The sequence below is a fragment of the Hibiscus syriacus genome, unplaced genomic scaffold (genome assembly GCF_006381635.1).
Source record: "Hibiscus syriacus cultivar Baekdansim isolate YM2019G1 unplaced genomic scaffold, ASM638163v2 tig00111388_pilon, whole genome shotgun sequence".
NCBI lineage: Eukaryota > Viridiplantae > Streptophyta > Magnoliopsida > Malvales > Malvaceae > Hibiscus > Hibiscus syriacus.
In genome coordinates this window covers 1,337,533-1,358,837 of record NW_024063076.1, presented here as the reverse complement: position 1 = coordinate 1,358,837, position 21,305 = coordinate 1,337,533, and the positions used below count along the sequence as shown (strand labels likewise).

The 21,305-nt window shown below is 36.0% G+C and overlaps 1 protein-coding gene across 1 annotated transcript; it reads right to left on the bottom strand.

Annotated features, from left to right (window-relative positions):
• Positions 1-5,226: 5,226 nt before the first annotated feature.
• Positions 5,227-20,603, bottom strand: LOC120159977. The gene is made up of 4 exons (XM_039170454.1): positions 20,450-20,603; positions 6,856-7,499; positions 5,711-6,253; positions 5,227-5,523 (listed from the first exon to the last, which is right to left on the bottom strand). Exons 1-4 carry the CDS (start codon positions 20,601-20,603, stop codon positions 5,398-5,400), a joined length of 1,467 nt encoding a protein of 488 aa, XP_039026385.1. The 3' UTR covers positions 5,227-5,397.
• Between the last annotated feature and the right edge of the window lie 702 nt (positions 20,604-21,305).

Genomic DNA, 21,305 nt, shown 5'->3' with positions numbered 1-21,305 from the left:
ACTCCGAAGTTGAAGGCAGTTGAAAACGGCGATGCTGCTGAGGAATTCTAAAGCCCCTTTGACAATCCAACACACACCCTGCTTACAAATGGGCTAAAGGCCGGGTAATCCATCTCAAATTCAGAGACATGAATTAATGATTTTTATTTTATTAATTCAATTTTATTTAAACTTTTTAGAGATTGAAAAAGAATATTAGTATGGGTAAGAGTTTATTCGGTTCGGTTCGGTTTGGTTTTTTACTAAAAACTGAACCGAACTGAAATAAACGATTTTTCAATATTTAAATCGAAACCGAAATCGAATAATTAAAAAACCGAAAAAATCGAAACCGGTTTTTTCGGTTCGGTTCGGGTTTTTTAACGGTTCGAGTTTTTCGGTTCGGTTCGATTTTTCGGTTTTTCAATGAAAAAATCACTTGAAACTATAATTTTTTTAACAAAAATTGCCTATTCGGTTCAATATGGAACAAATGGGTTCCATATGGAAAACCCGAATCAAACCGAATCAAAAAAATGAAGCCTTTAAACCGAACCGAAAACCGAACCATTTAAAGCCAAACCGAATCGAACCGAACCGTTTTACTCGATTCGTGTCGATTTTTCGATTTTCTCGGTTTCGTTACTCACCCCTGGGTAAGTTGATTCAAGTCCAATAAATTTGAAGTTAAAAATAAATTCTATAAAATTTAAATTATATATATATATATAAATTTAGGGTAAACAATATGATGACCACTTAACTATTACTCTTTTTCACTTTAACTACTAATGTTTCGATTTCGTCAATCAGATCACTTAACTATTTAAGTAGTTCACTCATTACTAACTTTTAACGAATGAGGTGACGTGACAATTGAAAATTTTGATATAATTACATATTTAGTCTATAATATTTATACATTTTATTATTTTGGTCTCAATTTTAATTTATTTTTTAAATATAATCTTTTAACAAGATGATGACACATGTCTTTGTGTGATTAGATTTTTTTAATTTGAATTATTTAATTTAATATATTTTTCATCCAATCAAATGGCGTTGAGAGTGGGTTTTGGTTCTTGAACCCAAGACGTGAACAACTTATAAAAATGTCATAACCACTATGTTATACACTAGAATTAATTATTTATTACAACAAAATATACATATATATAATTATTAATGGCAGTAAAAAAACAGAAAAATAAGTTTGAATGAGGAGTCAAACTTAGATTAATTAAAGAGTAGGAAAATACATAAACCACTAAATTAAATGCGGTAAATAATTAATATGTGAATACATTTATCTATACCATGAACCATACTTAATACAAGATTTAAAATAAAAATGAATTTATAATATTTTATATTTGTAAACTAAATTTAATTTTTTTATTTTCCACATTTATATTTATTTTAAATATATTTTTATATTCATTTTTATAAAAAAAAGTATATATTTTCACATTTATAATTTAATTTATTATATTTTTATTTTAAAATTTAAGATATATTTCATTTAATTGTGTATTTTATTTTAGTGGTTTATGTGTTTCATACTCTTTAATTAATCTAGGTTCGAGTCCTCACTAGGCTATTTTCCTTTTTGAGTCAATATTATATCATATATTATGCTGTATTGTGTTATCTAATTATAGTGCCTATCATGTGGTTAAGACATTCCTCTATACCCACGTCCCAGATTCAAAACCCAACGCTACACTTTCGACCAATTTGTTTTCCATTCACTTATTTAATGACATGTGGATGATTTGATTGGATGAAAAATTTATTAAATTAAGTAAATTAAAGTTAAAAATTCAATCACGTAGTAACATGTGTTACCATCTTATTGAATGATGATTATTTTTAAAATTAAATAAACACTAGGACCAAATTGATAAAATATATATGTATTATAGATAAAATATTTAATTATACCAAGTTTTTTAACTGTTACACCACCTCCTATGTTAGAAGTTATCGGCAAGTGGTTTGAGTGAAACATTTAAATAGTTGAGTGATATGATTAATGAAATAAAAAAATCGATGGTCAAAATGAATAGAAAAAATAGTTGGGTAGTCACTCGTGTAGTATACCATAAATTTAAGCAAAATCAGAAGAAAAAATACAATAAAATCGAGATTGATTGTAATATAACAGTGTTTAAGGTACTTTTAATTATCAATTAGTGATTTAAAAGAAATGTAAATTATGCAAATGATCTCCAATTATAAGGGTTGTTGAATTCCTCAATTATTAAAGGTTATAGATTGATTCCTTGATTATAGCATTTTGTTTTGTTGAATCCTTCACTTGACTATTCATTATCTTTTAAATTCATCATTTTTCATTAAAAAAATTAACAACATATTGAGTTGGATGTTAATATGATATCTGAGAACTAGTAAAACGGGGTGTTGTCCCCCTGGAGTCCTGCCTATGTGTTCTCTGCGCAAAGGCCTGCGAAAGGACGAACTACCTTCGTCTGGAGGGCTTGTCTTCATAAAATCCCAGTGCTTAGAGAACTAGTAAAGTGGGGTGTTGTCCCTCTGGAGTCTTGCCTCTGTGTTCTTTGCGCAAAGGCCTGCGAAACAATGAATCACCTGTTCTGTCAATGTGAAGTAGTTTGGAGGGTGTGGCAAAGATGGTTTGCCTTCTGGAATTATTAGTTTGTATGCCCAAGAGATTTCAAAGCTCTTATATTCTATTGGGAAGATTCCTGGTGACAAATGAATGTAGAATACTTTGGAGCCTTGCATTCTTTGGATTTGTCTGGTCCATCTGGCTGTTCAGAAACGAGGTAATCTTCAAAAAAAGGTCTTGTACTGAGAGACAATTATTTGATTTGGCTGTGTTGAGGATCGAGCATTGGTATAAATGGTTGTGCCTTGAATCCAATATTTCGGTACTAGATTTTCTCAAGGTGCCTAACCTTTTGATCACTTTCAAACACCCCATGCGCAGAATCTCAAGTGGTGTAAAGCTGATTAGATAGACTTTGTCCCATGCTTGATAATTGGAGTATTGGTTGGCGTTGATAGTGTTGATGTTCTCATAGAAGCCGATGCAAAAGTGTCAGATTAGTGTTTTGTATGTTGTGTGCAGGTGACCCCGGTTCTGAGTTGGTTCATTCTCCCTGTTGATCTCGCTCGCCTAAGTTATGCTTTTATCAATACAAGATTATCTTATTTAACTAGGTTTGTTCTGTTTGCGCCGTGTCTTGCTGGGATTAAGGCTCTGTTGCCCCGTAAATGGTGCTTTAGAGGTTTCCTAGACTTGTTACCTGCTGCGTTCTCTCGAACAGGGTATGATGTGGTGTCAATTCCAAAGCTGTATGGTGTTCAGTTCTCATAATAGAGGGTTCCCCTCGTACTATTTTAATTCAGGTTATGATTTTACCTACTTAAAGGAGAGTGAATGAGGTTGAAAGGTTTGCGGGTTAAGTCTAGTCTCTAGTTTTCCAAGAGGGAGTGGTTCTAGGGTAAGGCTAGGGCTTTGGACGTGTGTGAGTGCAGTTGCTTGGGTGGATCTCGGTTACGAACATGTTCTATCAGTGCCATTAGAAGAATGGTACGTTGGAGAAATTAGGCCATGATTATAGTTGTATTGCTATCTTTGGGTAATCTAGTGCTTCTGATAAGCCTTGGTTGTGTAGTGGAGAGCTATCGGTTCATTGGTGCCTATTTAAAGAATCTTTGTTTTGCTGGTGTGATAGTGGTTCTAATATAAGGGGTGCAGGAGATTGCAAAGTCCTGGAGTTTCTATCCTCGTGTGTGGTGAACTGAGTAAGATTTAACAAAGATGTTAGTGGCCCTTTAACGTCCATAATGGTTGTTCTAGGTCTTTCGTGGCAATCCAAGGAGGGAGTGTTTGAGGTTCATATGAGACATCTTGGTTTGGGTGTAGTCATTCAATATGATTATCGGGTACCACTGATTACATGTAGAAAAGCTGAAAAGGATTGTTGTGTCTTGTTGATTTGATGAGCATGGTGCACTATTTTTCCTCCAATAAATCTACAGAGGGTTTTTAACTCGTTTTGTATAATTATTGATTAATAAAATCATACAAAATTCTCTCTTTAAAAAAAATAATGATGTCTGAGATATGATAAAATTTGATCCTATAATCTCAAACTATTATCATATCACAGACAACAAATTAACATTCAATATACTGTCGTTAATTTTTTAACAGAAGATGACAAGTTTGGAACATAATGAATAGTCATGTGACCATTTTGTAACTTTTAATAGTTGAGGGACTTAATATAATAGTTTCTTATAGTTAGGGGGCTATTTTATAACTTTTAATGGTCGGAGGACTCTATAAAATAGTGCCTTATATACTTAGTGATTACAAGATAATATTTGTTTAAAATTTTCGTAACCTATTGATAAGGCTTACATATCCTGTAAACGCGACTGCATAAGAGGGAATTTAAAATTTTCATCATCAAATAGTGTTTTATTTAGGTTATAAATAATACATTTATATTAATTAAATGATTAATTCAGTTTTTCAAAACGAAAATATATGAATCATTTTACCAATGTAGAATAATAAGTTTGACCGAAATAAGTTAAGGTGATTATAAAATAATATATTTTCTAAATATTTTTCCATGATATTGAAAGTTGTCGTAGACGATATGAAAGCTGACTATTAGAAAAGCACTTTTAAACGATTGTTTAAGATCTTCAATTTTTTAATTTAATTTTTTATCTTTATAATTGGAACTTTAAATTTGTTTTTAATTCCTAATTTTTTCAGTCTCACTTTTTATATTTATAACTGAGACTCTTAATTTTTTCAATTTCATTTTTTACTTTTATAATTGTAGCTCCTATTTTTTTCAATCTCACTTTATAACTTTATAATTGAAGTCCCTAATTTTTTTAATCTCATTTTCTCCTATATAATTGAGGCTTTTAATTTTCTAATCCCGCTTTTAACTTTTATAATTTAGTCGTCTAATTCAATTATTTTTATAAGATTTATTAATGTAATTTTAAATTAATTATTTAAAGTAATAAAATATACTTTCGTTGTCTATTTTTTTTTTTTGTTCAAGCGGCCAGAATATCCGAAACGATTCTGCAGAATATATATACTTCATGGTAAAAATAGATAGACATAACGAGGAAAAAGATATAGCTGTTGTTGATTTGTTGAACTGAAAATTACACACGTAGAGAGCACCCTCAAGAATGAATTTTCAATGTATTAGACTCATTTCAATGATTTACATATTGTGGGTTCTTTTTTTTTGCTTTCTCTGAGCTTGTTGGAGTAGTTCCAAGTTTTTTGTCCAGATTTACATCCAGATCGAGTGAGTGACTCATTTCATGTATGCCTTGGGCTATGGGGGTAAAAAGGAAGACTAAGAACATCTTTGAAAAGTAAATGGCCTATGATGACTGCTTTTTCGATAGTTGAAACTTACTGATTTCACCCTCTCTGCATTTTCCCACTGATATTACCATTGAGTTGTTCTTTTCTGATCGCATTACCCTGCAACAATCCCTCCTTGGTGACTGCAAAAAACCAATACAAAACAGCTTCAATGGTGGTACAAGAGAATGTTATTCTTTATATGATATTTAAGTTTGAGCAGACGCACAGAATGTGTGCACGTTGTCAATATATTAAGAAAAATTATGAACATTCTTTTATCATCGTAGTTTTCCTTGGTAGTCCACGGAGAAAGATAAATTATCGTACCTTTTTCCATCGTTGATCATCACGTTTCTTCAGGATGACAACGGAATCGAGTTTCTCCGGAGAGGGTATTCTCCAACGGCAGTTGCGACTCTTAATTTTGTGACGGTAGTAAATACTGATGGTTTGCCATCTAGGACGATCAAATTTAACCTTCCTCATATAGAAAACGAAGGGCTTTTGACAAGGGTGACTTTCAACAGGTCTGGTGTTGAATGCATAAGCAGTGTAATCGGCTCTCTTGTACCAATTCAGAAATGTTCTCGACGGCATCTCCAGCTCCCTGGGAGACATGATTCCCCTCATGATTTGAACCACATAGCCCCAAGAGATGGTGATGGACCAAAACCGATTCGAATCGTAGCATATCGATTGTTGCATCAGGCTGGCCGAGTCTTCTTTGGCGGCCTCGAGCAAGTGCTGGATTGCTTTGGCTCGTTTCATCCCGGGGAAGATCGGTTCCACAACATCTAGGTGGTGAAGTGATACCAATGGAGTCACTGGGTGGGCTCCCAAGAGGCCTACCAAATCTCCATACACATCATACTGTAGACAAAACAAGGTGACAACAATTTACCCTTCCAAATTCTTGGTTGAGTATCAAGAAGAGCATCAAATCATACGTTTTAAACTTTCAAACTAGACCTATTCATGTTTAAGGTTTAGGGTTTATATAAAATAAAATACTAAATTACAATATATATATATATATATATATAAATATATTCTTCAAAATTTTAGGTATGCATCATGATTGAGTCCTTTTTCATAAAATAATTCATGAAAACCTTTAGGTCAAATTGTGTTTTTTAACCCTTTAATTATATTTAAGTTCTAGATTAGTTCCTACACTTAAATTAGATGCTTAAGAAAAATATGACATCAGCTAGAAATAGGGAGATAAAATTATGTCAAATCAAAGTTCAAAGACTAGATCTCATATTTAGCCATAATAAAGGCCACAAAATCATGATGTGACTAAACTCTGTTAGTGATTTAATCTTTTAGACTAAGGCTAAGGTGTGCCTAAATAATAGTATGAGGATGAAATTATGCCAAGAATATAATACATGGACTAATCTAAACGTTTAGTATAAGGACCAAAACCATAATTTTACCAACGTTCACTCGAGAAGTAATTTTATTACCTGATGGAAACCAAGTTCCTTGGTGAGTGGCACTCCAAGCTCCGCCATGCACGCCTGAATCCGATCATCACTGCCGTACAATCCCGGATATCGTTGGATGCAATTATCTTGCATCTTCGACAATTCTTTAGCCAACGGATAGCTTATTGCGAACCCACCACCTCCGAACGCCATAGCATACGAAAAGAATATGTTCTGAATATGGCTCTCCGATCCACTCCCGATGTAGTAAAACTGCGTGTGATCGTATTTCGAGAGCACCCTCACCACATTATTGACGACGAACACCGTGTCGTCGTCCCCCATCACGAACCACCGGATATCCTTCATCCCGAGCTTAAGCGTCTCGGAAACCACACGCGTGATCCTCAACGCCGATCGAGAACCTTGCCTGTTGGTGTACTTGAACCTCGTAGTATCTTGAGAAACCCTAATTTGAGGTAATTTTTCGTCTGTGTTTTTCTTCACTTTCTTGTCCACCCACACTACACCCCTAGTCTCTTTCGGCCTCCACCATGCTTTGATGTACTCTTTTCGGGTTTCGAACAAGTTCGACGACGACGCTATCCCGAACGCGATGTGTTTGAGCTCAGTGTTGTAGCGGTTGTAGTGTCCTCTCGGTTCGACGATCTCTACCGGTGTGGCTTCATTAACGGTACGATGTTATTTGAAGGCGAAGATGGTGATGAGGAATTGGTTGTGGAGGAACCGTTTGAGGGTGATGAGTCGAGTTTGGTGGAGAGATGTCGGTAGTTGTTAGTGTCATTTTTGGTCAACAAGAGGTTTGAGTATAGGATGCAGAGTAAAATAATGGCGATGAACAAATAAATGACTGGGAGTCTATAGCTGTGTTGTAGGGTGCGTTGCGGGAGAGATGTCATTTGTTCTTACAATCTTTATTGGTTTTTGGTGATTGGTTTTTCTTCCTTTTTTGCATTTGTTGTTATTGAGGTTGTTGTTGTTGTTGTTGTGATGTTTATGTTTCCCATATGTTTCGGTCGAAGGCTTGGTTAAGAACATTAGGTTGGACTGAGGATTGTTCGGATCTTAAGACCATTTTTCCTTTTTTTCACATGTTCATGTTCGTAGTATTTTCCCCTCCTTGAACATGTCAATTTATGGAGTAGTAAAAATATCACAAGTTTTTATTATTTTCGTTATTTCCTTACTTACTTTTGATTTTTTTGTTTATATTATATTATATTTACTATCTCAAACAAATCAAAAAGGTTGTTATAAAGTTAAAAAAGATAAAAGAAAATAGATTTTACAAATACATACATACGAATCCATAAATATTTATGAGGGTGGACATACATAAGCTAGTAACATAATTTTTGAATGAGTGGGTACAATTAAAATTTCAGGGTTGACACAAATAAAATTTCAGATAGACACCATCAATAAAATAAGAAATAAAAAAAAATCATATTTCAGGGTGAGCATGTGGCCACCATGAAGTATATGTGACTCCGCCACTTAATACGTGGAGAATCATGTATTATTTTTTAAGGAGTACATATAATGTTTTTTCCATTTTATATATTTATTATAGTCTTAAGTGTTAGAAGAAAAGTCAAAGGGGGGCACCAGCTTGCTTGGTGGGGGCACCGACTTTGCTTGATATTTTTCAACAAAGGCAGCACATGGGCTGCTAGCTAAATGGGCGACTGAGCAAGTGGGGCGGCTTGAATTCATTGAATTTGAACAATGGGTTAATCACACATTTAATCATTGTATTTTAGGGTATTTTCAAAGATTAGTCCCTAAGCTTCAACTAAATACCCTAGCTCATTTAGCTTCAAAATCATCCCAAAATCTTCCAGTTCTCTCTCAAGTGTGTTTTGTAAACACCTGTAATTTTTTCTCTTTAGTAAAAGATCTGCAGCAGTCCGGAGACGTAAGCACAATTGGCTGAACTCCGTTATCAATTTTTCGGGTATTATTTTTTCCGCGTTTATTTCATATTCTCGCTAATCTGGCTATAGGGAAATTACTTGTTACTCGTTTATTTCCCAACAACTGGTAATCAGAGCTTTTGGGTTGTGAATTTTGTCAATTTTTTGCGAGGTTACTATTCATTACTATTCACGTGAATAGTAAATTTCGTGAATAGTGAAATTTTGTCGGCGATACGAATTTGTCGACGGAGGTGTTATAATACACGGTGGTTCGCACAAATTGTCAGAAACGATCCGAAGAAGCCAGATTCGAGTGGGAGCGATGGCTACAGACGAAGGGAATGTGAAAATTGAAAAGTTCGATGGTGCGGACTTTGGCTTTTGGAATATGCAGATCGAAGATTTTCTGTACCAGAAAAATCTATATCAACCCCTCTCAGGAAAGCAACCAGAGGGCATGAAGAATGAAGACTGGGCTCTTCTCGACCGACAAGCCCTCGGAGTTATCCGACTGACGTTGTCCCGAAATGTTGCTTTCAACACAGCAAAGGAAAATACCACGGCGGGTCTTATGGTGGCTCTCTCCAGTATGTATGAGAAGCCATCGGCCTCAAACAAAGTTCATTTGATGAGGCGATTATTCAATTTACGGATGACGGAAGGGGCATCAGTGGCTCAACACCTGAATGAACTCAACACAATCACAACCCAGTTGAGTTCCGTGGAAATTGAATTCGATGATGAAGTTCGAGCTTTAATTCTCTTATCATCTCTACCAGACAGTTGGAATGCTACTGTTACAGCAGTTAGCATCTCGTCGGGAAATAGTAAATTGAAATTCGACGATGTTCGAGATCTGGTATTGAGCGAAGAAATTCGACAGAGAGAATCGGGTGAAGCATCAACCTCCTCAGCCTTGCACACGGAGTCTAGAGGGAGAACTTCATAAAGAAATTCAAATCATGGCAGATCGAAATCCAGAAGGGGCAAATCAAGAACAGGAAAAAAAGATTTTACCTGTTATAATTGTGGCAAGAAAGGTCACTTTAAAAGAGATTGTCGAGCACTGAAGAAAGATACCGGTGCACAGGAATCTGCCAACATGACAGAGGAGACAGGTGATGCCATGATTCTAAGCGTCAACACTCCGATTGAATCATGGATCTTGGATTCAAGGGCATCTTTCCACTCCACCCCATGCCGAGAAATCATGAAGAACTATGTCAGTGGTGATTTTGGGAAGGTTCATCTAGCCGATGATGAAACCTTGAAGATCGTCGGAAAAGGAGACAACCAATTAAAGTTGCCAAACCAGACCACCTGGACGCTGAAAGATATAGCACAACTTTTTCAGACTGTGAATGGAAGATTACCAAATGAGCACTCGCCATTGCTCATGGTAAGAAAACTGGTACTCTCTATGTAACCTCAAATTTAGAGAATATCATTGCAGCCGCAGATGCTGATGGAAAATCAAACCTATGGCACCAAAGGCTTGGCCATATGAGCGAGAAAGGGATGAAGATTTTTTTCAAAAGGGAAGCTGCCGGATCTAAAGAATGTAGATGTCGGACTATGCGAGGATTGCATATTTGGAAAATAAAAGAAAGTCAGCTTTGCAAAGATTGGTAAGACACCCAAGGATGAAAAGTTAGAGTTAGTTCATACTGATGTATGGGGACCATCTCCAGTTCCATCTCTTGCAGGCTCACTATATTATGTCACCTTCATCGATGATTCTACAATGAAGGTGTGGGTTTATTTTCTGAAGAAGAAATCAGAAGTCTTTGATACCTTCAGAAATTGGAAGGCCATGGTGGAAAATGAGACTGGTCTGAAAGTCAAGCGGTTGAGGTCTGACAATGGAGGAGAGTACAAAAATAGGAGATTCATAGACTTCTGCGCAAATAATGGGATCAAGATGGAGACAACAGTTCCCATGATACCGCAGCAAAATGGTGTAGCAGAGCGCATGAACAGAACTTTGAATGAACGTGCCAGAAGCATGAGGATACATGCCGGATTGCCCAAATTTCTATGGGTTGAAGCTATCAACACTGCAGCTTACCTGATCAACCGTGGGCCCTCAGTTCTTTTGGATGGCAGAATACCAGAGGAAGTTTGGAGCAAGAAAGAAATAAACCTTTCACACTTAAGAGTGTTTGGTTGTATTTCTTATGTACGCATAGACTTTGCTGAAAGAAGTAAACTTGATGCTAAGTCCAACAAATGTGCCTTTGTTGGTTACGGCGGTGATGAGTTCGGTTATCGGTTTTGGGACTATGAAAATCGGAAGATCATCAGAAGCAGAGATGTCATTTTCAATGAGAATGTGATGTACAAAGACAGGTCAACTGTAGAATCAAGCAACTCCAATACCAAAGCTGAAACAAAGGAATTTGTTGAGTTCGAGGAGATTTCTGGAAATGATGTTCAGATCAGTCCTGAAGCAGTTCAAGAAGAACCAGGCACACCGAAACTAAGACGCTCCTCCAGAATTCCTAAACCAACCCAACGGTATTCTCCTTTTTTGCACTACTTGTTGCTGACTGAAAATGGTGAACCAGAGTGCTATGATGAAGCAATGCAAGTTGAGGATTCAGTCAAGTGGGAGTCTTCCATGAAAGATGAGATGGACTCGCTTATGTCAAATCAGACGTGGAATTAGCTGAATTACCACCAGACAAGAAAACGCTTCACAACAAGTGGATTTACAGGATCAAAGAAGAGCACGATGGGAGAAAACGTTACAAAGCGAGATTGGTTGTCAAAGGTTTTCAGCAAAAAAAGGTATTGACTACAATGAAATTTTCTCTCCAGTCGTGAAACTGTCTACTATCAGACTGGTGTTGAAAATTTTAGCTGCAGAGAATTTACATCTTGAGCAGTTAGATGTAAAGACAGCTTTCCTTCATGGTGATTTGGAGGAAGAAATCTATATGAGGCAGCCAGAAGGCTTCATAGAGGCAGGCAAGAAAAACCTGGTATGCAGGTTGAAGAAGAGCTTGTATGGTTTAAAACAAGCTCCTAGACAATGGTACAAGAAGTTCGATAGCTTCATGAGTAGCAGTGGTTTTACCAGATTCCAATCAGATCATTGTTGCTACATCAAGAGGTTCGACAATAGCTTCATTATTTTATTGTTGTACATTGATGACATGCTCGTTGCAGGCTCAGACATGCAAGAGATTATAAACTTGAAGCAAAAATTGTCGAAGCAGTTTGCAATGAAATATCTGGGTGCAGCAAAGTAGATTCTTGGGATGAGAATCAAGAGAGACACAAAGTCGGGGACTTTGATGTTATCACAGGTTGAGTACATCAACAAAGTACTCTCTAGGTTCAACATGCAAGATGCTAAACCAGTAAGTACACCTTTAGGTATTCATTTTAGACTCTCCAAAGAACAGTCACCAAAGACGGAGGAGGAACTTGCGCACATGGTGAAGGTGTCGTATGCCTCAGCAATTGGAAGTCTGATTTATGCCATGGTTTGTACCAGACCAGATATTGCTCATGCAGTGGGAGCTGTTAGCAGGTACATGAATAATCCGGGAAAAGTACACTGGGAAGTTGTCAAATGGATCCTCAGATATCTGCGAGTACTACAAACAAAGCACTTTGTTTCAAAGGTGGAGATACGATACTGACAGGCTATGTAGATGCTGACTTAGCTGGAAATGTTGACATCAGAATGAGCACTACAAGGTATGTCTATACTCTAGGAGGTACTGCAGTGAGTTGGGTTTCTCAACTACAGAAGATAGTTGCTCTCTCCACCACTGAAGTAGAATATGTCGCTGTTACAGAAGCCAGCAATGAGATGGTTTGGCTCCAAAGTTTCTTGGAAGAGTTAGGAAAGAAACAAGAAAACAATATCTTGTATTGTGATAGTCAAAGTGCTATCCATCTAGCGAAGAATCCGTCTTTTCATTCCAGAACGAAGCACATACAATTACGGTATCATTTTATCCGGTCTCTTCTGGAAGATGGGATTTTGAAACTTGAAAAGATTAGTAGAGCTCAAAATCCGCCAGACATGTTGACAAAGACGGTGACTACGGACAAACTGAAGTTGTGTTCAGCTTCAGTTGGCATGCTAGAATAACAAGACCAGAAATGCTGCTGCATTGATCAAGGTGTGAAGACATATTGAAATCAGTCTTCAAGTGGGAGATTGTTGGAAGAAAAGTCAAAGGGGGGCACCAGCTTGCTTGGTGGGGGCACCGGCTTTGCTTGATATTTTTCAACAAAGGCAACACATGGGCTGCTAGCTAAATGGGCGGCTGAGCAAGTGGGGTGGCTTGAATTCATTGAATTTGAGCAATGAGATAATCACACATTTAATCATTGTATTTTAGGGTATTTTCAAAGATTAGTCCCTAAGCTTCAACTATAAATACCCTAGCTCATTTAGCTTCAAAATCATCCCAAAATCTTCCAGTTCTCTCTCAAGTGTGTTTTGTAAACACCTGTAATTTTTTCTCTTTAGTAAAAGATCTGCAGCAGTCGAAGACGTAAGCACAATTGGCTGAACTCCGTTATCAATTTTTCAGGTATTATTTTTTCCGCGTTTATTCCGTATTCTCACTAATCTGGCTATAGGGAAATTACTTGTTACTCGTTTATTTCCCAACATTAAGGAGTAGTCGTCATATATTACTCTAGTTTTGATGATATAAAAGTCTTAATAATGAGCAATCACATTTAGTCGGTTAGTCAAGTTATTCATCTTTATTTTTTCCCCTAGAGCCTTTTCCTCCCTTCCCTCTAGGTAGAATTAGGATTAGAATTAGAACTTGATAAAAAAATGTTAATAAAAAGTATATCAATGTCATATTTAATACATATAGTTCTAATCATAATAGACATCCACAAATAACAAATATTCATAACAGTCCCCTTAGATGTCCATTGAAGATAATGTGTATCGTTAAAACTTTACTAAAATAAAAACTTTGTAAAAAAGTCATAGTGAAAAAATACATATATATTTAATATGCACATCATGTCACTTCATTAAAAACTTTACCAATAAAATTTAGTAGGACAAAACCTCAATTAAAATTATATAATTTATATTTAATCCCTCATGAAGACAACACATAACTTGTATTTATGTTATCGATCAAACATTGGCTTGCGATGAGCCAGTGTCGGAGTTACGTTAAGAAGTGACTCCTAGTGTATACGAAGTGTGATTAAAACCTATAAGTTCAATTGGTAAGCTAATAGAATTAGTGAATAAGTTAAGGATACAATTTGGTGAAATCTGCCTAAAAATTATGTTCTAAGCAGTAAATTTAGAAAATCACCAGCAATTATACAAAAAAACTTGAAGAATCTTATACCATTGGATTCATATATCAGTCTAGTTTTGTTTAGAACAAATGGTAACTGATTTTGAAGAGTATAAAAAAGATATGAATTTTTAATCGGTGATAGGTCAGAAAACAAGGCAACAGATTCTGCCCAAAACAACTTTTGTCAGTCAACTTTGAAAATTCGTTATAAATTGTACAAGTGGAACTAGACGGAGTACCTTATATGGTTAGATTTGTATTCGAATCTAGTTTTCAGTGATACAAACAAAATAATTTTTCAGTATGTATATTAATACAGAATAATATTTCTTTAAAGGTCGTGCAAACTTCCATAATATGAAATTTTGATAAATTATGTAATTAAAGAAATTTAAAGCAAAGGATTAAGCCTAAAGCTTGGTGAGTATGGATGGAAAACAGGTGGGTTGGGTGCGGATACCCCCTCCCCCATCCCCATACCCACCTAATATTTTTCAATCCACCACCCGCCCACCACCCATGATGGGTACAAATTTTCAAATTCACACCCGCCCACGCAGGTACATTTTCAAATCCATCCCCACACCCACTACCCATTAGTGACATACCCATCTAGACCCGCCTGACAGCAAAATAATGGGATGTTGGAGTTGGTTCCCAGATAGTTCGTGATTGGGTAGCAACGCATGCTTCAATTTGTCAGAGGAGTGGCTCTACGAATGTTATGGAGACAGATTGTAGGGAGCATGTAGTCGCAGATCTGGATTATTGAGTTGCTTTCGATGTTAATGCTCATAGTGCGCCTAATATGGGTTTTGAGGGGCTAAAGAACATGGAAACTGCTGCTTTTGATGTTAATGCATATAGTACGGCTAATTTATGTTTGGATGGGCAGTAGGGTTGCACAGAAGTCGGATTTCAATCCGATCCGGATCGGTTTTTATCCGATCCGGTTTTTTCCCATAGAAAAAAAACCGATTTATAAAATAACCGGTTCGGTTTCTAACCGGTTTGGAGGGCCGGATATCCTAACCGGTGTAACCGGTTTCGGTTTTAAAAAACTGGTTTTTTTAAAATATCGGTTATAAAAAAACCAATTTTAATATTATTAAAATTACATAGTCATCAATTGCAACAAAGTTTACGATAATTGAAATACTTAAATACTTCCAAGTTTGATAAATTCAAATACTTAAAAACTTCCAAGTTCGATACATTCAAATACTTAAAAACTTCAAGTTCGATAATTGAAACAAAGTTTACGATAATTGAAATAAAGTTTAAAAATAAACTACATTGCCATCTCTTCTTCATCATCTTCGCCTTCTTCGTTTGGAGGGGATATTCCAAGTTCGACTTCTTCAATGTGTAAGTTTGCTTCCAAATCGGCATCAATTGCATCTTCTAGGGTGGTGATATGTTGCTTACGAGCCGCTCCATTCAAATAATCCTTTAAACAAATGCATACTTCCACCGACTCGGGACTTAGTCTTGATCTCCGTTGCGATATAACCCTGCCACTAACAAAAAAAGCGGATTCCGAAGCTACCGTAGAAGCTTGGACGGTTAATAAATCACAGGCCATGGCGGCTGGAATCGGAAATTGTGCTTCCTTTTCTTTCCACCAAGCCAAAATATCCAAACTTTCAAACTCTTCAAATGTCATTTTTGATAGAAAATCGCATGACATGTAATTTCCCAACTCGCTACTTAGGGTGGTAGTACGTGATCGTTTGGATTGGAAATTTACAAGAGTGTTAAAAAGATTCAAATTTATGTTACTTGGACGTCTACTAGATGATTCCGCATTCATTCTCATTTGATCGTGTATTACACTACTTGATTCGTATTTAGTTAAATAAATTGCAAACATGTCTGGAAAACATTTGTTAAAATAATTTATTTGGTTTTGGACAAAGTTGGGTTCATCATCGGTTAGATTAAAAGCAAACGCAATTTGTTCAATTAGTGTTTCAACCCCGCCAACATTTAACGTTGGGTTTAAAGCGGCGGCACAAGTAAAAATGGGGGGAATCTCCTTAAAATATTTTAAAAGTTTTTCCTTCATTGCAAAGCCAATTTCTTGAAAAACTTCGATTTCAAATTCAAAGTCATTTAGTCGGGTAGCCAACAAAAATATTTGATTAAGAACCAACGGGCTAGTAGGGTAATAAACACCGGATAAAAAAGTTGTTGCATTTTTAAAAACCCCAAGCAAATCGGTTATTTTGGCTATAGTTTCCCAACTCGAATCCGAATAAATGTTTGGGACATGACCCCTCTCGAAAAGCCGATCATGAAATGTTTGCAATGTTTCCCTTTGCCTTAAGGCAGTATGCATCATCATCCAAGTTGAGTTCCAACGAGTTGGACAATCCAAATTAGGACCCAAAGCTTTTTTATTAACGGACTTACAAAATCGTTTATAATCATTTAGTCTTTTGTTGTTGTTACAAAGAACCGATTTTATCATTGTTTTAAATTCTAATCTAATCGGCTCAATAACCTCCAAACCGGCTTGCACGGATAAATTAATTATGTGTGCAACGCAACGGGTATGAAAAAACGCACCGTCTAAAATGGTGAAAGTAATATTTTCAATCTTGGAACGCGTTTGTATTATTCGATGCATTATCAAAGGATATAGAAAAAACTTTATTTTCTAATTTATAAAGACAAATTACCCTTTTTAAAAGTGTAAATAAATTAGTACCGGTATGCGGCTCACCGAATAATTCAAACGCGATTGTTCTTTTCATCATTTGCCAATTATCTTGATCTAACCAATGTGACGTAACGGCTAAAAAAGAATTTCGGTATTATGAGGGGAACTCCAAACGTCACATGTAAGCGACACACCATAACGGTGTTCTTGGAATCCTAAAATCATTTTTCCCTCGCCGTACGCCACAGTTTTATAGCATCTCTTCTAAGGGTAGTACGACTTACTTGAGTATAACGTGGTTGCATTAGTTGTTGAATTGTTGTCGTGAAATCTTCATCATCAAAGTGGTCGAACGGCAATGCTTTTGTAATCACGAACTTTGTAAACGCTTCTCGTAATTTTTCGTTGTCGTAAACAAAAACACCACTTTGCGGTGTAAGATTCGATTGACTAGGATCCGATCTTGAGCGAAGTGCCTTGCATGATTTTGTCAAATGGTTCTTTAACATTGTGTTTCCTTCCGATGCAAGCAACTTTAGACAAAGTTTACAACGCGCCCTCCTCGAGCCATTTGACATCTCACATAAATCGTAGTGATCTCAAATATCTTTGTTTCGAGTGTGTTCGATCACTCTCACGACTTCAAGGTTTCCCCCGACGGAAGATTCAGCCGTGTTACTCATGATGAACAAAAAATTACAAAAATAAAATTTGAGAGATGTTTAGGTGTTGTGTAATAAGATTTGAGAAAGTTGTAATAAACCAAATACATCCCCAATCTATTTATACATGTTTAGGGTGGTAAAATGGTAAATTTTTAAAGAAAAAAACGGTCAAAAAGGGTCACAAAACCCCCCAACGGCTATATTAATGGCTAGTTTTTTAAACCCAGACCGGTTTTTTTTTTCGGATAAAAACCGGTTTTTTATCCGTTAAAAAAACCGGTATAGGTTTTTTCCCAAACCGGTTAAAATAAACGCTTTAAAAAATCCGATCCAGTTAAAAAAAACCAGTTTTTCCCAAATCCGGTTTCGGATATTTTTTTCGCAAAATCAGATATTCGGATTTTTTGTGCACCCCTAATGGGCAGCATGGGCTAAAGAACATGGAAAGTGACGTGGTTAGTGGGATTATGGGTTTAATCAAAGAGCCGAATATTTCCCTAATTAAAGACCAGATTAAAGACTAAATATCCTTAATATTTGGTTAAATTATATGTTATATATTATACAATATTAAAATTTATAAATTAGTCTCTAAAATTACACCTAAATTCATAATGGTCCAAAATTTAATAGATATTTAGCTGGGCGGGCGGATGTGGGGCGGGCGGATGCGGGGCGAGTAATGTCTCAAACCCATTACGCCCACCACCCACGACGGGTACCACTTTATAAATCCACACCCGCCCACTACCCGCTAAAATTATACCCATCCCCGCTCCAATTGGAGCGGATGCGGTGCGGAATCCACGAAACTGTACCCGTTTGTCATCCCTATTGGTGAGACTTATATTTTGATTTATAAGGAAAGTGTAAAATCAGTGTTTGATTAATTTGATTGAGGGCAACTTGTGATAAGTCAACCTCGTATTATTTTAGAATATGTTTTCTATTTTAAATAGGAATTATTTATATAATGTTCGTATGAATGTTTAGGGTATGAATTGCCCAAATTATGATTTTTATGAGAATGATATTGGGAAAATGCTATTGATTTGAAATGTTGAATTATAAATGATATGAATTTAAAATAAAGTCCATTGTATATTGCATTGAGAGTCGTAGGTACAATTGGCATACCATGAGGTGGAGTGATTGATATACTGTGGTGTTACAGATGGGTAAACTAGTATATTTCAAATGTAATTGCACTTTGTATGCATATAACGATTTCGATGTGATAGCATTATGTGTGCTTATGATATATTGTGGAGTTACCGGTGGGTACACTAGAATATTTTAGATGTGATTGCACTTTGTGTGCATATTATGATTCTAACATGATAACATTGTGTGTGCTAATATGTTTTGATTGAGATGATAGCACTGAAGTGTTTACTGCACACACTTGTCTGACTCACGTACCTTATATTCTCTTACATATACATTAGGCTATAAAAGTAAATGTGCAAGTTATGACATAATATGAAAGAAATGAACATTGAATTGAAAGGAAAGTTCTCAAATATGTTTGAATGAAAAGAACATAAGTTTTTTATGATATTCGATATTGACTTACATAATTTTTGATAAAATCATGAGATAATGATTTTTCAGGTTTTCAATATGAAAACAACATGAATATTCTAGTTTGAAAGTTTTAATGTTTTTATTTAAATTACAGATTTATGTTTATAATATTTTATAGAATTTATGTTTTATCTCATTTTAGCTATATCACTACCTCACTAAGTTTTACTTAGTGCGTGAAATTTTTTATGTGTAGGTTCGAGTAAAGAAAAGAATGTGAAGTGAGGAGTTATATGAGCATCTTATGGAAGTCAAACCTACCTACAGAATTAGTAATACATCATATCTTTTACTTATTAGTGGCATGTACATTACATCTGATGGTATGTTTTATTGAATTTATTTTAAAAGGGTCTGTAACAGTAACTGATTATTTTCTTTAGTTTTGACTAATTATAGTATCTAATTTTATTTTTGAATGAATAGTTTAAATGTTATATTTGAAATGGTTTTTAAATTAAGCAATATTTAGGTAGTGATATATAATTATGATCATCTTTGAACTGCCTACTTACTGATTGAAATTGGATTTGTTTGCAGTGATTAAATATTCTTTTAAGATTTTATACGAATAAGATAAAAGTTTTTAAGTTAAAACAATGGAAGTGTAAAAAGAATCGATATTTTAAGTCTTTATGCTCAGCAAATAATTGTTAAATTAATGTGACATATATAACTTGTATATCGAGATATATATGTACTATGGGTGTTACATGGTAAGCATTCCACTTGACTCTCAAGAAAATAAATTAAGGGTGGATAGAGATGAAGTCAACCGTGAGCGAGCTATTATAGAGAAGCCTGATTCTACCTGAGAAACCATCGGCCTCCACCCTAAAGGAATTTTTAAAGCTGAGCTTAACGATTATACTGTCTGCCTTACGACCGCTCACATGAGGTTCCAAAAAAACCACCAGGTGCAGTTTGTGATCATGAGAGTATTTTTTGAGCATTTTAGAAAACCTAAGCCCGCCACAACCTTGAAAATTCCATGATATAAGTTTGAAATCCATAACAAATAGCATAGGAACAATAACTACCTCTACCGATCTTGGTGCATGGTCACATCCATTTGTCCTTCTCTAAGAGGTTGGTCTTGAAGGTTATTCTGAATGTTCTACAACACACCCTTCAAGGCAACTTAAACGGAGGAATGAAGAGGGACATTGGGTTTGATTTTAGCCCCTTTATTTCGAACAACATAGGGGACAACCCTATCTTTGGCACCAACAGAACGACGATTAGAGAGGGTTGTTAGACATCGACTTTTATGATGCTAGAGTTATGGGTCTCGTTATAGACAATGGTCGAATGATGGGAGGGATCCTGAGTGGTGGTCGATGGGGCATCGTTCATTCCTAGAGAAATGTCAAAAATAGGGTTAAGCTTTAAAAGATAATTAACATTGTTGAAGCTTACCGCTTGAACAGCCTTGGATCCAGACACCTTGGTCTTATTCAAGGGAGCGTGCACGTCCGTTATGGTAACTGTTATGGATTCTGCATGGGAACGTGCATTCTAGCTTTTGCATGGGGTCTGCCAAGTTAAATGCTTGTTCAATAGGGAAGTCAACAGAGGAAGACTTGAGCTTTGGACTTCTAGGCTCCACTTTTTGGGAAACGGTCATCTATTGATTTCCTTGATTAGCGGCCTAGGGGCGACAACTGCGGCAAGGGAATCGTCAGAGTGGTTATCGGTTTGAGTAGATTTAGTCAAAGGATGGGGATCAACAACCGGATTTAAAAGTGAAGAATTGGATTGCTCTCCACAATATCCTTCCGGATTTCCTCCGGTAGAGTTGGTCTTCATTCCTTTTCCTATGATGTTTGTAGACAACACATCAAAATAGGATCTATTTGCCTTATTTGGTTTTGTATGATCGGGTTTTTTCGCTAATCCTTATGTTTAACGTCAGCAAAAACGTTCCATGATCATCCAAGGACCGTAGGCCTCGACATCAGTTGCTTTAGTTATATGGTCACCTTGTTCGACGGTTGAAGCTTTGCCTCGAGATGCTTGAGGGTCTGGGATCTCTTGAGGGATATTTTGAGGGTCCTTATAAACATTCGTCGACAGCTTCGGGTTTAGGAGAAGGCATACAGGCTTCTTTTGAGTGGCCAAAACTACTGGAAAAGAAGCAAATGATATGAAGATTCTTTTGTTCCATTGTCTGAATCTTGTTACCGACCGTTACCTTATAGACAAGGGCTCCTTGAGATTAAGGTACTCTGCAAGCCCGACGAAATGTCTTCTATTACTCGTATCTTTATAAAAATCTAGTTTACCGACCTTACCCACAAGACACCTAATACCAGTGAGGATCTTCTTC

Bases quoted from the DNA above. Each gene is read 5' to 3' on its own strand.
- LOC120159977 (XM_039170454.1), bottom strand. From the start codon at position 20,603: ATGACCGTTTCCCAAAAAGTGGAGCCTAGAAGTCCAAAGCTCAAGTCT. The intron at 7,500-20,449 runs GTGCACGCTCCC...CCGTTAATGAAG, and splicing joins TAACAGTTACCATAACGGAC to CCACACCGGTAGAGATCGTC. The intron at 6,254-6,855 runs GTAATAAAATTA...TTTTGTCTACAG, and splicing joins AGGAACTTGGTTTCCATCAG to TATGATGTGTATGGAGATTT.